General features: G+C 38.3%; 1 protein-coding gene across 1 annotated transcript in view; it reads left to right on the forward strand.

Annotated features, from left to right (window-relative positions):
• SYN3 (synapsin III) overlaps positions 1–15,044 on the forward strand; it is a 218,293-nt gene extending 203,249 nt beyond the window's left edge. The window contains exons 11-14 of the mRNA XM_060776945.2: positions 6,514–6,648; positions 8,606–8,675; positions 9,445–9,742; positions 10,941–15,044. Of these exons, the coding sequence (XP_060632928.2) occupies positions 6,514–6,648; positions 8,606–8,675; positions 9,445–9,742; positions 10,941–11,073 (636 nt within the window). The 3' untranslated portion in view covers positions 11,074–15,044. The remainder of the gene's footprint in view (positions 1–6,513; positions 6,649–8,605; positions 8,676–9,444; positions 9,743–10,940) is intronic.
• Positions 15,045–15,173: the final 129 nt, after the last annotated feature.

Here is a 15,173-nt window from a genome sequence, read left to right on the forward strand (position 1 = left end):
TAAATTTGCAGTAGCATTTTTTGCTACTAATTGTAAGCACTTTTTAAGGAAATTTCAGAGGACAACTAGCTAGAGGCTGGAAAACGTAAACATTTTTAATTATGGCTTACAGAATCCCTTTGCCAAGATGACCAAGCTCCAGTGTTAACAGGTATGGTCATACCTTGTGGTCATATCCAAAATAAAGTATATGAAATATCAACAGGTACAGATTATTCAAGTTTCTATTTAAGTGAAATAGGAGGCACTCTTCAGGCAGCTTGTAGGTGGAATAAACAATAACTGGAAACTCTTCTCATGGAGGTTTTTAAACAGAAAGGGGATGGTCATTTGTTTGGATGGCTTTGATTGTGTCTTCCAGAATTGCAGGGGGTTGGACTCGATCCCTTCTGATCTTTTCAAAGTCTATGATTTAATGTCTCAAAAACTAGAATTTTGAAGTAAAACTTGCCATGCTTAAAGGAAAGGACCAAAAGAGAGTGGTAAATATTTGAAAAGCAGGTCAGAAGGGGATACCAAAGTTGAAATGTACAATCTCCTCAGTAGGAGAGGATAATCAAACAATTGTATGGAAGAATGAGGAAGTGTCCTTGGTTATACCATATGAGGATGGTGGGACAGAGACTTGGTGTCTGCCCTGCTGTAAATTCCACCAACGCAAGAAGATGAGCAAAGTCGACCTACTGCTACATTCAAGGCCACTGACACATCCAAGGAATTGTATGTGGGAGTATGCTCCCACCCACTGAGCCTTGGAAAAATGATGAGAACCACATGAGCCCTGATGCAATAGCACATTCTTGCGCTGCAGAAGAATCCTGCAGGAAGAGTGATGGGTCAAAGGTTGTGTGGGACAAGTGTACTGCCAGGAAGGGAAATATATTTGCTCTCCAGCTGCTTCTGCTATCCCTCCTTTTCCTGTAAATCATTCAATAGTAGGTAATGCAATGGTGACTGCCTTTTCCTGTAAATCATGGCAGAGCAAGTAATAGAATGGTGACCGCCAGGCACTTGAGAAGACTTCACAAAATCCTACCCAGCAAAGGTCTGATGTAGAATTCAGTATGAGATCCATGGCAAGAGGAAAAGAGCGGCTCCAGACTGATCTCTTTCATGTTTTAGTTTTCTTAACAACCCATATGTAAGGCCCCTTCCACACAGCTGAATATAATCCCATATTTTCTGCTTTGAACTGAAATATATGGCAGTGTGGACTCAGATAACCCAGTTCAAAGCAGATATTGTGAGATTTTGATGTTCTGGAATATAGAGATGTGTTGAAGGGCCCAAAGAAATTATGTTGCTGTTAATAAAAGTCTGTGTCTGCAGGCCTCCAATGTAAGAAGATATGGTAGGAAAGAAGAAAAGTAGAGTTAAAAAGAGAGAAGAATCCATTGGGAACTATTGGTGTGAACACCGATGAATGTAGTTGATCCTGTTTCTGATGCAAACAGAAGCTTCCTTCCTAATGTCAATAGCAGCTGTCTGTGTTGAGAGCAAATAGTTAAACACTTCCCTCCAAGGATAATCAAATGAAAAGGAGGGCATGTTTTGTTTAACAGTTATGTATAAGAGGACAGGAATTTCTAATACAAGCTACACCTGCTGAAATTCCAGCCGCCACACAACTATTAAAGCTACAGTAACCCCATTTCCATGTGCTCCCGTTCCCTTCCTTCATGGTACAGCCCCAATTTAGATCAGGATTTCCTTCCATTGCCACTTAGGAAGAGAAAAACAACTCCATAAAAACTAGACTCAGGAGAAATATTAGATGAAGTTCAGCCCCGAAGCTGATGGGAGCTCTCTGTTGCCTTTCACTGCAGCTTAAGCTGTAGATATTGAACAGCAATACTTACATAACCACAGAGCTAGATGCATAGGAACATGCCAGGGGACTTCTTTTTCTGACCAATTAATGCTAGTGTTGTGTTATGGTTTGAGTGTTGGACTAAAGCTCTCGAGACCAGTTCCCATTTCCTGCTCAGCCATTAACCTTGAACAGTTCACCCACACTCAGCCATGAAGGAAAGCAACAGCAGCCCCCTCTAAATAAATCTTACTAATAAAGCTAGTGTCATAGGTTTGCCATAAGCTGGAATCAACACGAAGGTACAGAATAACAACTAAAAAACCAACTCAATAACCAACAATGTCAGCTGTCCTGCTTGTCTTTCCAGTAGTCCATCTTCCATGAGTTTAGTCTTACTACACAGCATGGAAGCCAACTTATTATTTTGCTCTTGCATGTTCCCACTGTCCCTTTGATGTGATTGATCAGCTCCTTCCTTCCTTCCTTCCTTCCTTCCTTCCTTCCTTCCTTCCTTCCTTCCTTCCTTCCTTCCAGTTGGCTGCCTTCCCCAATCTTAGCTCACTAAAAAAAGCAGCAAGTAACAGCCACATCTCATTTAGATACAGAAACAGATGATATAACTGAAGAAAAGGAATGGAGTTTTCCATCCAAATTCTTTTCATTGCCCTTCTCATTCCCTCTGAGATATCTTATCAGGACAAAGCAGTTGGAGCTTAAGATAGCCACTGACCTTGCACACTGTCGAAGGTCAGATCGGCATGGGACATCAGTCTCTGGGTTTGTTTTTTCTTAACTGTTACATGGAAGGTTTATTCTCAGGGATGGAGAAGGATGTTTCTGTTTTATCCGAATTGACTTTGTATTTATTATTTAGTTCCACGCACTTATATCAGCTTTTAAAGGTCAGATTGTATTTAATACCAGTTGGATGCAAAATAATCCTGCTGGGTTTTAATTCTGCACTTCTTTTATACAGTGTCGTCTCCATCCTTACTGGTTTCATATAACTTCCCATACTTATTAGTATGATTAAAGTTCTAAACAAACATTTCATCACCACGAATATGGTGGGATTGTTTGAAATGTGCAAAAGCATCCTAGCTTGCCTGTTGGAGCTATCCGTTTTCAGACATGCAATAGAAAAAAGAGTGACATCCTTGCTGATGATATCAAGGTGGCAGTTTATCCACTAGGATATGACTGAGCAAAGCTCAGTGTGGATTGTTGTCCCCACTAGTTCCTTGCTGCTATTGTTCCCCTCCTGCGTTGGTACATTTGTCCATGTGAAAAAAAAATATTTACTGTCCATTAGAAGCTGAAAAAGAATGGAGCCATCCTAGTCTCCCTAGGGAAGGAGTTCCATATTTAGGGTACTACTGCAGAGGAAATTCTGACATGTAGCCACCAGTATAGCCACACTGGTAGGATATGCAACAGGGTTTCTGTTGCTGGTCTTAAATTTCAGGCAGGCTTACATGTGAAGAAACAGTAAGCATTCAGTGCAACTGAGCATTTTCAGTGCTCATTGAGGTGTGATTTGGTTCCCACCCAAACATTATTTTCTTTATGGCTTCCTCTACTTCTCCATTAACTGTTGATACCCCCATTTTGGTTGGATAGTGTCTTTTTGACTCTACAAAGATCGACTGTTGGAAAATAACTTCACTTTTACCATAGTACAGAAGAGAAGGGAGAGGGTTGAAAACAATGTTATCAGAGTTATGCTAGTCTATTGAGTATTGAGCATTTTGGGAGTGCAATGACACCATCTAGTGGCTGGAATTAACATTAAGAGGAAACCATGTCACACATGAAACTGAGATGAGATTAAACTGTTTGCACTGAAGCAGAGGGCTTATCAAAGAAAATTGCATTCAACTGAAGATACTTAATTCACTGGGACTCATAGTTTCCCCAATGTCTGTACATCATGACCTCACTCACTCTACTTACAGTGTATAGGGTGATTCTTTTTCAATCCAGCTGCAAAGATTGCAGCAATATTGAATTGCTGGAATGAAAGGTAAATCTTATCCCTTATGCTCTACCAATGGATCAGATCACTTATGCAGGCGTATTTGGTGGGGACGCAAGACAGGGCCTTTTCTGTGGTGCCCCCCCCGACTCTGGAACACCCTCCCCAAAGATCTTAGACAGGCCCCTACATTGGCAGTCTTCAGAAAGAACTTGAAGACCTGGCTGTTCCGATGTGCCTTTCCAGAATAGGAATACTCCAATAACAAGTCCAAGAGGCACTTTATTAGAATTAAGATCGCTGCACACTGCACTTACCCTATAATCCTTACATATCACCTGTCACATCCGCACTTTTAATTCTGTACCCATTACTCTGGCCCGGCCCAAATAAAGATAATAATAATAATAATAATAATAATAATAATAATAATAATAATAAATTAATAATAATTCTCAACCTGTGGGCCCCCAAGGTGTTTTGGCCTACAACTCCCAGAAATCCCAACCAGTTTACCAGCTGTTAGGATTTCTGGGAGTTGAAGGCCAAAAACATCTGGGGACCCCAGGTTGAGAATCACTGACTTATAGGCACAGCATCAACTTGTCATGAGCTGGAATGCTTCCGCCATTTCCCAGTGTTTATAAATACTTATTAATCCCAATGAAAACGTTAAGGACATGCTTAAAACATGTCCCACTGAAATCAGACGGGTGTGACAATACCTTCCCTCCAAAGTGGTTGGAGGGAAGATGCTGATTCAGAAATAATGGACATTTAAATTGCAAAATTGGGGCCCAGATGGTGGCTTAATTTTGCAATTTAAGTGTCCATTATTTCTGAATCAGCATCTTCCCTCCAACCACTTTGAATATATTTTTTCTTTCCACCAACTTTTATATAAAGAATGTATATGTGCAAGCTTTGTTCACATTGTGGTTCTTTTTGCCACAGTTAATGAGTTCTGAGTGTATGTTAAATAACAATAAATGTACAAACAAACATGGTGAGACCACAGACACATCATTAGTCATTGATGAAGATAAAACTCTACTTAAGAACTGTGGGTGAGCAAGCAGACAAGGTATTTTTTTCTCAATGCTGTCATAAAATAAAGATTGGCATTACTGAAGATGGTGTCATAACGCTGTTTGTGTGCAATGACTCACTGCCTAGGTTCAGGGCCATCATTTCACCTTAGAGAGATAGATGAAGACAAACAGTAGGAAGGCAAGGTGTTTAGATATTTGCAAAATGCCTTTGCTGAGAAATAACCAGTCTGATACAGTAGAGGCAAGACTTCATACTGCTTCTTGTTCTTAAATAGTGCCTCGTCTGTGCCAGATTTACATACATTCAGACATTCTTTACAAATTCTCAGATATGCACCCCATGTTTGCAGAATTTTAACTGAGTTGAGGATGAGAGAGTAAGCTGCTAGAACAGGTGCACTGCAAGCCATTTCTAAAATACTGCTGAGATATTTAGCTGCTTGTGGTTGGTAATTATCAAGTAAATGACATTTCAATGTACGAAAATAACCTGAGAAAGGTGTCCATGAGTTTCACTCCTGGTTGCATCTGAACCAGAAGTGAAACTTAGGGCATCTAGACATTTAAAATAGCCCAGCCTCCCAAGTGGGTCTGAATATTTAATCTTGCAATATTTATTTTTAAAGTTGTAACTTATATTAAAATTAAGTAAAGTGAACCAAGAAAATATAGTATAGAAACACACAAAAAATCCACACTAAGCAGAGTTTTCAAGGTTCGAGTAGCGTGATGCCTACATGTGATTAGAAGAAGCAGCCAATTCCAAGTTCCACATAAAACAAGAAATAGGAGGAAAGATGTGCATGAGCCTCAGGGAAAAAAAACTACACTGTTTCTCATATTTTAAAAACAACAACCCTCTTACAGTTTAAAGATCAAATTCAACTTCAGAGAAAATCTTGTACATTCCAATAGTGGGCAGGGTAAAATCATGTTTTAACTTCAAGCTCTTGCTTCAGATCATTAAGCTTTCAAAGGGCCATTTTAACCCTTTGAAATTGGGGAAAGATTAGAGGTTAAAATACTATCAAATGTGCCTATCAGGGGAACTCCACACAACCAAATTAGTTCTCCAGGAGGTTCCCTACACTGGTTTAATTATATGGATGAATAATCTCTTTTTAAAAATAATAAATCTTGGAGAAAGGCCCATGAATGAATGACACAATGGTTGAGAAGGGAACTATTGTGCAATCATTCCATATTAAGAAGAATGTTTATAAAGCTTTTATCTATTTTATAAGGTAGCAAAAGGTAGAGAAAGACAATGGCAATTCCACTCTGACCAAATCTCACCAAGATCTTGTGATAGGTTTGCATTAATGTCACCATAAGTGAGAAATGACTTCAAGGCAAACTAAAATGATAGCAAGCAACAACAAGCAATTGAACTAAATGACACAAAACTCCATCAAAATGTTGCACCAATTACATTATTTACTTAAAGTCACCACTGAAGATATCTAGCCAAGTTCCTTTAACACACAAAAATACACACCATTTTGATAAAGATATTGAACACTCTTATAAAAATTTCTGAGTAGTATTGTCTGACTAGTAAGGGCTGCTCAAGTGGCCATGACATTATGCATGATGTGCATGAGCATCAGTATATATTTGCAGCATTCATGTCCTGCCACTGTATTGGTTTTTGACTCATTTCATTTCTACAGGTGATGGACAGCTCAATGCCTCTAATCGGGGAGCATATAGAGGAAGATAGACAGCTAATAGCAGATCTGGTTGTCTCCCGAATGACGCAAGTTTTCCTAGCTGTGGGATCCTCCCCTTCACCTCTGAGACCTTGGGTAAGAACAGGAGTTATCTGCCAGAGAAGACAACGTACTGTCACAGTCCTGACAAAGGCTATAAATGCATAAATAGGATAAGTTTTTCCAGTGCCACCAGAAAACATAAAACTGCTCTCTAAGAGATAAGCGACTGTGGTGCTAAAATTATTTTCATTTCTATAATATTCCATAAATAAAACTGGAGTCACTGTGGTTAGAGCTAGAAATTGCATGTAGTTCTACAGTTCATTTGAAAGGGGAGGTGGAATCTATTTTTTTTCCTTCTTGTACTATTTTTCTCCACAAATGCCTTTCCCAGAGCTGCTTTCATCCACCCTGCCCTATTAAGGGTATGTACATATAGGTCTGCCCAATAATATATTTAATAACAGAAAGTGAGGATGAATTTGTATATGTCATTTTTCCTATATATTGCCGCAAACCACTATAAGGAAGTAATCTCTCCTAACATACTATGCCAGGAAAAGCACTGAAAAGAGCTCAAAACAATCATGTTATGCACATGATTGAGAAAGCACATGAACATAGGTGTCAGCACACTCTATATCATGACCCAATTTACCAACAGAATTGTTCCCATGGAAACTATCCTTAAAAAAAAAGATACTACAGAACACAAGTGTGAGATTACATATGGATCTCAAGATTTATGTGCTATCTTTTTAAGGTAGTAAGTACATACTCGTTTTGATTAAATTTCTATCCCTGAGATAGGTGATGAGTGTTGTTATGAAACAAACCATCTTTTCTGATAACTAGACTCCTATCTCTAAATTGCAGATAGAGAAATAGGATTCCACTGCTATTTGAAAAAGCTACTCAGTACAAGGCTTTGATTCTTCTACTAACATTCTTTCCCTAAACTCTACAGATGCAGTTTCCTTCTAGAAATACATTTTTAACAGAAAATAAATACATGGCTGTAAGTCATAGTGTTGTAAACTGCTTCTGTGATCAGACACCATACCTGCGAATACCAGGTGCTGGAGAACAACAGTAGGAGAGTCCGTGGGCTTTAGGCTTCCAATATGCTGCTGTGAAAAATGGGTTGCTAGTCAAGACATAGATTTGTTCTTGTGTAAGAATGAGCCTGCTGACTGGAACACTTCTCAGTTCCATTAATTCAACCAAGCAGAACTAAACACTTGCTTAATTTTTTAGTCGGGCTTTAAATATACAGTACTTAAGACTGCCTGGATCGGCATCCATGTGAACCTTGAGACATAAATTCTACAATGCACTGAACAATGATGGAAAACCACTGCTTGTGTTTATTCATGTTGCCACAGTAGGATAGGATTTAGTAATGGACACTACCATACAGCTGATGTTCAGATTTTTACCACAAAGGCTCTATGTTTAGCATATTATCAAATCTAATCAAGACACCTCTTACCTTACTAAGAGAATGCATGTTGGAGAATGCAGATGAGGTGTGCCTCAACTACTGCAAGAACCAGAGAGCGGATCTGTTCTTCATAAATATGTGGTACACTGGAAACAGGTCTCAGAAATATTACTTTTTTCTTTTACTTTTTTACTATTGGAATGCAATTCTCATAATCCCACAACATTGGTCATGCTGAGAAAGGTTTCTGAGAATTAAAATCTAAAACAAGTGAAGGGGCTTAGGTTCTCCACATCTGTATTAAGAATTTCTGGTCCATGTCTGGCTTTCCTACATATAGATATACCTGACACTTAACAGGTGTGTGTTAATATAATTATGAAGGATTGTGTTGGCATTTTTCAATAACCTCCAACCAAAAGCTCCTCTACAAAGCTGCCTCTTCAGAGTTTGCCAGTACTATAAAAGTACTGCCCCTTTTTGAAAATTTGCAGAGACCTTCTGGTGTCATTAGACAAGAAGCACAACTGTATTTGTAATGTTTCAGATAATCTGTTGACTAAAGGATTTTTTTGCTCTTGTTTCATTTTTGTTTTGGTCATCTAGCCACAGTCAGTGAAATCACAGCCAGGACCCCAGCTTGGACAGCTTTCCCAACCACGACCACCACCTCAAGGTATCAACATCTAACTTTCAAGTCAGCTCAAATGTTGAAATCTGAGGGCTTTATCTCAGCTTCATCACTATTAGTTACCCATGAAAAGGACACGGGAGAGATATCTTGGTGGGTGTTCCCAGATTGTAGCATTCCCTTCCAAAAGAAGTCCAGTTGGCCCTTTTCCTTTCTTTTTGCCGGAAGTCAAAGAACATTCTACTTAAACCAGCCTTTGACTCTTAACTGTTAATATGCTGTAAGACACCTTGGGTCCTATGCCAATAGAAAGTCAGGATAGAAATTAAAAAATAAATATAAAAATATGAGAGGAGATTATACCATCACCAGTAAAGGATAAATAGGAATACAGGATTTGATATCAGATATTCTGGCACTGGGCCAGAATCAAATAAAATTACTTGAATAACAAAGATTAAAAAAATCTGGTATTACAGATATGCTGAAGATTGTATTTTAAAATGGAAGGTAAAGATAGTTACTAACATGTGTGAGGGTGACTTAAGAGAAGCAAGAATTGGGGGACTGTTGCTTAGTACCAGACTAGACCATGGTAAAATTATTTCATGGAATACAAAATAGCCGTAGTAGAGGATTGGAAAGCTGTATCCTCAAAAGTATTGTTTTGTCTCTGGATCTTTTGTACAGTCTATACATCTCAAAGAAATTAGCTACAGGTCAAGAGGGATTTCTTTCGCCAATGAGATAAGTGGGAAATAGTACTTGTATGACAATACTATTTGTTTTATTTAAATGTAATTTTTTGCTCTAGGGGGGCCACGCCAGGATCAGGGATCACATCCTGTACGGACAGGTGCTCCACCTCAGCAAAGGCTCTCTCCACAAGGTCAACAACCACAAAGCCCCCAGTCCACTTCACCACAGCAGCAGAGATCACCGGGATCTCCCCAGCAAACCAGATCATCAGCCAGTAGTTCGCCAAGCCAGCCTTCAAAACCGGGCACCTTTCCCCCCCAGCAGCCTCGACCTCCAGCTCAGGGACGGGCTCCTGGTCCACAAGGGTCTGGAGAATCAAACAAGCAGCAGGCCCCTCCACATCCTCACTTAAAGTAGGTGCCTTTTATAGTAGATGCTGAGCATAATTTATCATGGAATCCCCACAAAACCATGGGCAGATTTTAATATTTTTGAAGGCAAAAGCAAAAGCAAACAGGGTATGTAGAAGAATAGAGATCATATGGTCACCATAAGTCAAAGCTGACTTGAAGGCAGCTTGCAACAATTAGAGAACATTACATTTCAAGAAGCTGAGCTGCGTATAAACAAACTAAAGGGAAGGAAATCCCAAATCTGCCCTTTGGTCTATTATTCTGCTCTAAAATGAAGTTCCTTCCCATCTTTCAATCACAATTTTGATCTATAGGAAAGTCTACATCCCAAAAGACCATCACTTTCACTGTTGTACTTGGTTATTTTGCAAACACAGAAAATAAATGGCTACTAAGAATTTATTGCTACTCTTGTGTGCCTTCAAGTCAATCTATGGTGACCCTAAGGTGAACATATCCTGAGCTTTTCTTGGCAAAATTTGTTTAGGGATTTTCCTTTGCATTCCTCTGAGGCTGGAGAGCATGACTTCTCCAAATTTACCTAATGGGTTTCCATGCCCAACTAGTGATTTAAAGTCTGGTCTCCCAGAGATATAGCCCAACATTCAACCACTGTACCACCCTAAAAACTCAGAAGCTCATAGATGAGCTTATATCATTGCTACATTAGCATTAGAGCAAGACCTTCCCCTAGTGGCCTATCTTGCTCTGAAAATTCCAAACAAAGCATATAATGTAAGGACAGCATTGCCATTATGTGCTATAATGAGTAATGGTTTATCATCTACCAAATCTAGATAGATAGATAGATAGATAGATAGATAGATAGATAGATAGATAGATAGATGTGAAATGATAGATTTGCATGAAGTCCAAAGGAGTGGATCAATGACAAATTGGGATAGGTTTTTTTTATCTGCCTTGAAAGTTATTTTATAGCATTTTTTAGATATATTCAGGTTTTATGCTACTATTAAATTGAGAAATAATAAGTAATGTAATGAGTAACTGATGTTTTTAAAAGTTATTTTACCTGCCTTGTGGACTGTTGTAAAAACTTATTTTTAAAACTGAACTTTCAAGAGTGTTTCCAAAGAATGCTACATCCTGGTAAAAGCATCCCGTGCTTTCTCTTTTGTCTCTTTCCCTCTTTGTGTGGAAAATGTCCTTGTCTCAATTTTCCCCCTCTGTTTTGCAGCAAATCACAGTCTTTGACAAACACCTTCAGCCTCTCAGATTCTTCACAACGAGGAAATCCCAATGAAGATGAGGCAAAAGCTGAAACCATCCGCAATCTGAGAAAGTCATTTGCTAGCCTATTTTCCGATTAATCTTTTGGCCTAGAGTTTGTGCAGTTTGGTTGTTCTTTTAAAAATCTATGCTCCTTTTTGTATTCCCCAATCCACTCTTGTCATTGAAGTTATCCATTAGTAAATATAGTTTCTTATAAAGTGCATTCACCCATACAGATGAGGGGGGTGGGGAAGTTTCAACAAGCTGTGGGATTTTAGTTATCCTCACATCCAATTGCGCTGCTTCTAAAGACCACAATTTCTATAACATCTGAAATATATAAACAGAATATATGTGTTCTTTGTCCTATACCAAGTTGGAGAGTAAAGGACATGTACACTAGAGCTGACGTGTGTGAATGAGAGGCCAATGTGTGTAGGGTATAATTCTACCCACCACCATTCATTCAAACTAGTATTTTACTGTGTATACAAGCCCAAAGCCTACAAACAGAATCCTTCAGTTATCTTTCTACATAAATAGTCCCTTCAGTACCTGTATGTTTTTAGTTAATTCAGTTCAAAGAACCACACTGATAATAAAATCATTTCAACCATTGCTTCCCTGCGTAAGCCAGTAACCAAAAGCACTGCTCCACACCCAGATGAATGTGTAGGATATCCCTCTGTGTAAAAAAGCAAACATCTTTTTCGTAGTGTGTTTATACAGTGTGTCACAGACAAGCAGTATTCAAGAGCCAGCTGCCCAATCATTCCTACTTGTAGTGTGACTGATACAACAGATAACAGCTTCTTTCTGCAGACGGGTTAATGTTGTTAGTGGCAAGCGGCTTCACATTTTTGATGTATTCCTTCCCAACAAACCAAAGAAAGAATCCAGAGTTTTATCTAGTTCTTTTCTGCTTTGCTGGGAACAAAACAACAAGCAGAAGCTCCCTGCTGCCAAATGACACAATAAAATCAACTGCTGCTACTTCAAGCTGAGGCAATCTTAGCACCAGCATGCAGTTCATTCAAACCAAAGTTTCCTTCTGTTGTGGAAACACACTTAATGTGGTGGATCACATAATTTTTCGCATTGTTCTTTAAAGTAGGATCACCCTTAGACAAATGGACCCTAAATAAACTCTATTCTAATTCCCAAATGCAATTAATCTTATCATCCCTATAGCACTGGATGTGGGAATGATTGATTCTGACTCAAATTGTCTTGTTACATTGTCTATAAAGATGAAACTTGTCCATACCCTGACAACTGAAATTAAAATATAATATATAATGTGTTATACAAGTATCATATCCTAGTAAATGAACATGCAAATGTATGAATTTTAAAATAGCCATAATGCATTTCAGATAAAAGGCAGGGTCTCTCACCAGTTTTCTAGAGAAAGTTGATTACAGATATTTTAAAGTAGCTGCTGCAATTTAACTTGGTGGAAAATTTATAAGGATTCTTTTAAAGCACCCAGATAGCCATCTGTCCGTGGCAACAAAGGACGGAGTAACAGTACCATAGGCTGAATTCATAGCATAAGGAAATGCTCTCTTTAACTAACTGACTGTATATTTCTAGCTTCCCAGTGTCAGTATTGGGCCTTAACTCCTTGACATTTAAGCAAGATGAGGTTACATGTCTAACATTACAGTCATAGAGGGTGGGAAAATAAAGCTATAGCTAGAATTCTTGCTGTTCCATAATCATTTAAAACCAAACAATTTGCTTGACTTCCTTTTTACACCACTATCTATGCAACACTGAAAGAAGCAGGACATCCGTCTGGCACCACACGTCAGACACCAGAAAAGTCCTTAGTGTAACGAAGACAGCTGGACTCTATGATAAGCTACCACAAAGATGTCATTTGCCTTCTCAGCACTCAATTAAAATAGCTAGAATTGAGATCATAGTTTGCACCCTACCCTCTGACCCCTGAGGGAGCAAGTTATCCTTACTCAGCACTAAGAAATGTAGTGAACTTTTTGTTTAACTTGTTTTAAAGCTGAACCTGACTTTCTCTCACAGTCCCTCCACAATAATTAACTTCACAGATCTCAGTTCTGCACCCTGCAATGTACGACACCCAATGCTGTTACATCAGGCAATGTGTAAACAAAGCTAAAGCCATGAATTTTAGCTTCTTTCAAAGACTTTTTAACTAAGCCATTTGTTTTTACTCTAGTTTTACCGATATCATGTAGGACAGCAATACAACTCTTAACAGTTCTACATCCTTGACTCAGCTGCTGGAATTATAATTCAAATAGTTATATTAATACAGCCTGGAATCAGAACAAACTAGCTCTCTACATATTGCTAGTATGGGCTTTCTAAGGAACAAGCACACCAAAATGTAGCACAGTGATTAGAAACATTGAGATCAATGTTCAAATCCATGCTCAAGCAAGTCAGTCCTATCTAACAGGGATAAAATAATGACATAGCCTTTTGCATGGGGGTATGGGAGTACTATTTTTACAAGCAAATACATTCCCTCATTAATTGTCTTTTTTTGCCAGTCAAAAAGGTTGACTACACCAGTATAATAGATTGTTGAAGAGGAGAAACCCCAATGCCCATATGGGAGCCTGGCTGAAATATGCCAGTACATATTTCCTACAAGTCTCCTACAAAGATCAATGAGATGGGACCACTACTCTAGTATTATATCAAAATGATATTCATCTACTCAAAACTATGTTTAGTATTGCTTTAGAGATTATTCAACTCTCACAATTTATTTGGCATATAATCTAAGGCCCTTATATGCCACATAGATGTACAAAATCCATATTGAACTGGAATATATGGTAGTGTGGACTCAGATAACCCAGTTTGAAGCAGATATTGTGGATTATCTGCCTTAATATTCTGGGTTATATGGGTGTGTGGAAGGGCCCTAGCATTAACATATAAGTTTGTGTTCATAAATGTGATAATGCAGTAGCATTGTTGCACCTCAAAGCTGTGGTAGAACTAAATGTTAAGGACCACTTCAGAAAGATAATACATACTTTGTAAACTTTCATGCTGCACCTTTAGTATTTGTGCCATCTAAAAACAACCAGTCTGCTAACTGCATGAGCAGGTCTAGTGAAGAATCAAACAAGCAATAATACATATAAATATTACCAAGTGCTACAGTATAACTCACGCACTCAACAGCAGGTGGACATTTTGATATGTGCACCTCAGAAGTTTAGTTTGAAGAGCACAGCTGCATTCATTATTTTCCTCCATTATCTTTATATAGCACAGTATCATGTATGGCCATCACTTAGAACCCAATCAAACCCCAGTTATTAGAAAAAGATGCTAAAATGACTCATTGAAATTAAAGTAACTGGATCAAATTGCATGTTTAAAACTTTCAGTTGGCCTGAAAATACTGGACTGTAAATCACTCTTCACCAGATAATAAAACAAAACTGAAGATATCTACAACCTTTGTTCTAACCATACATCTTTGAAAGCTATATTTGTATTGATCCTTTATTAAGGAAATATTTTCTATTGAGTCTTGTTCTAGCCATCACATTGACTGTATAAATATTGAGTTTTGCCTATTACTTCCTGAGTATTGTACAGGCATAGTTATCCATCATACTTCAGAAGACATGACAGCTAGGAATCTTTATTTATCTTGATGTAACAGAACACAAGCATAGCTGGCAAGAACAAAGATGTGAATTCACTCATATCCATTATAACTACACAGTTCTCATGTTATTTGATCGTACAGTGGGTGTGGTTTTATTTTGTAATGTACTTAGTTTTCTCCTGATACCTGCAAGAAAATTAGCAAGGATTAGAAGGCAACATACTATTGTTAGACCTTTTGGCATTCTCACTCATGATTTTGATCAGGATCTGGGTTGTTTTGTAGCATGTTCTTATTCAACTGTTTGTAGGATGGACTGTCCAGTGTTTTATTCTTTCAAGTGTAACAAAAATATTTTAAATCTGTGTTCTTTGTGCACTGAAGTCCCCAAACCAAAATTGCTTTTCAAGTAATAAAATGAGGAAAAAACTTCTTGTTTCAGAAAATGTTTAAAAAGAGTCATATCAAATAACTTTCCAGGCTTCCTATATATCAGGCATTGCTTAAAAACACCAAGCTCTCCTATGAAAGCGACATTTAACAAGGGTAATATTATTGAGAGGGAGAGGACATCAT

Source organism: Anolis sagrei, chromosome 5 (assembly GCF_037176765.1).
Source record: "Anolis sagrei isolate rAnoSag1 chromosome 5, rAnoSag1.mat, whole genome shotgun sequence".
NCBI classification, from domain to species: domain Eukaryota; kingdom Metazoa; phylum Chordata; class Lepidosauria; order Squamata; family Dactyloidae; genus Anolis; species Anolis sagrei.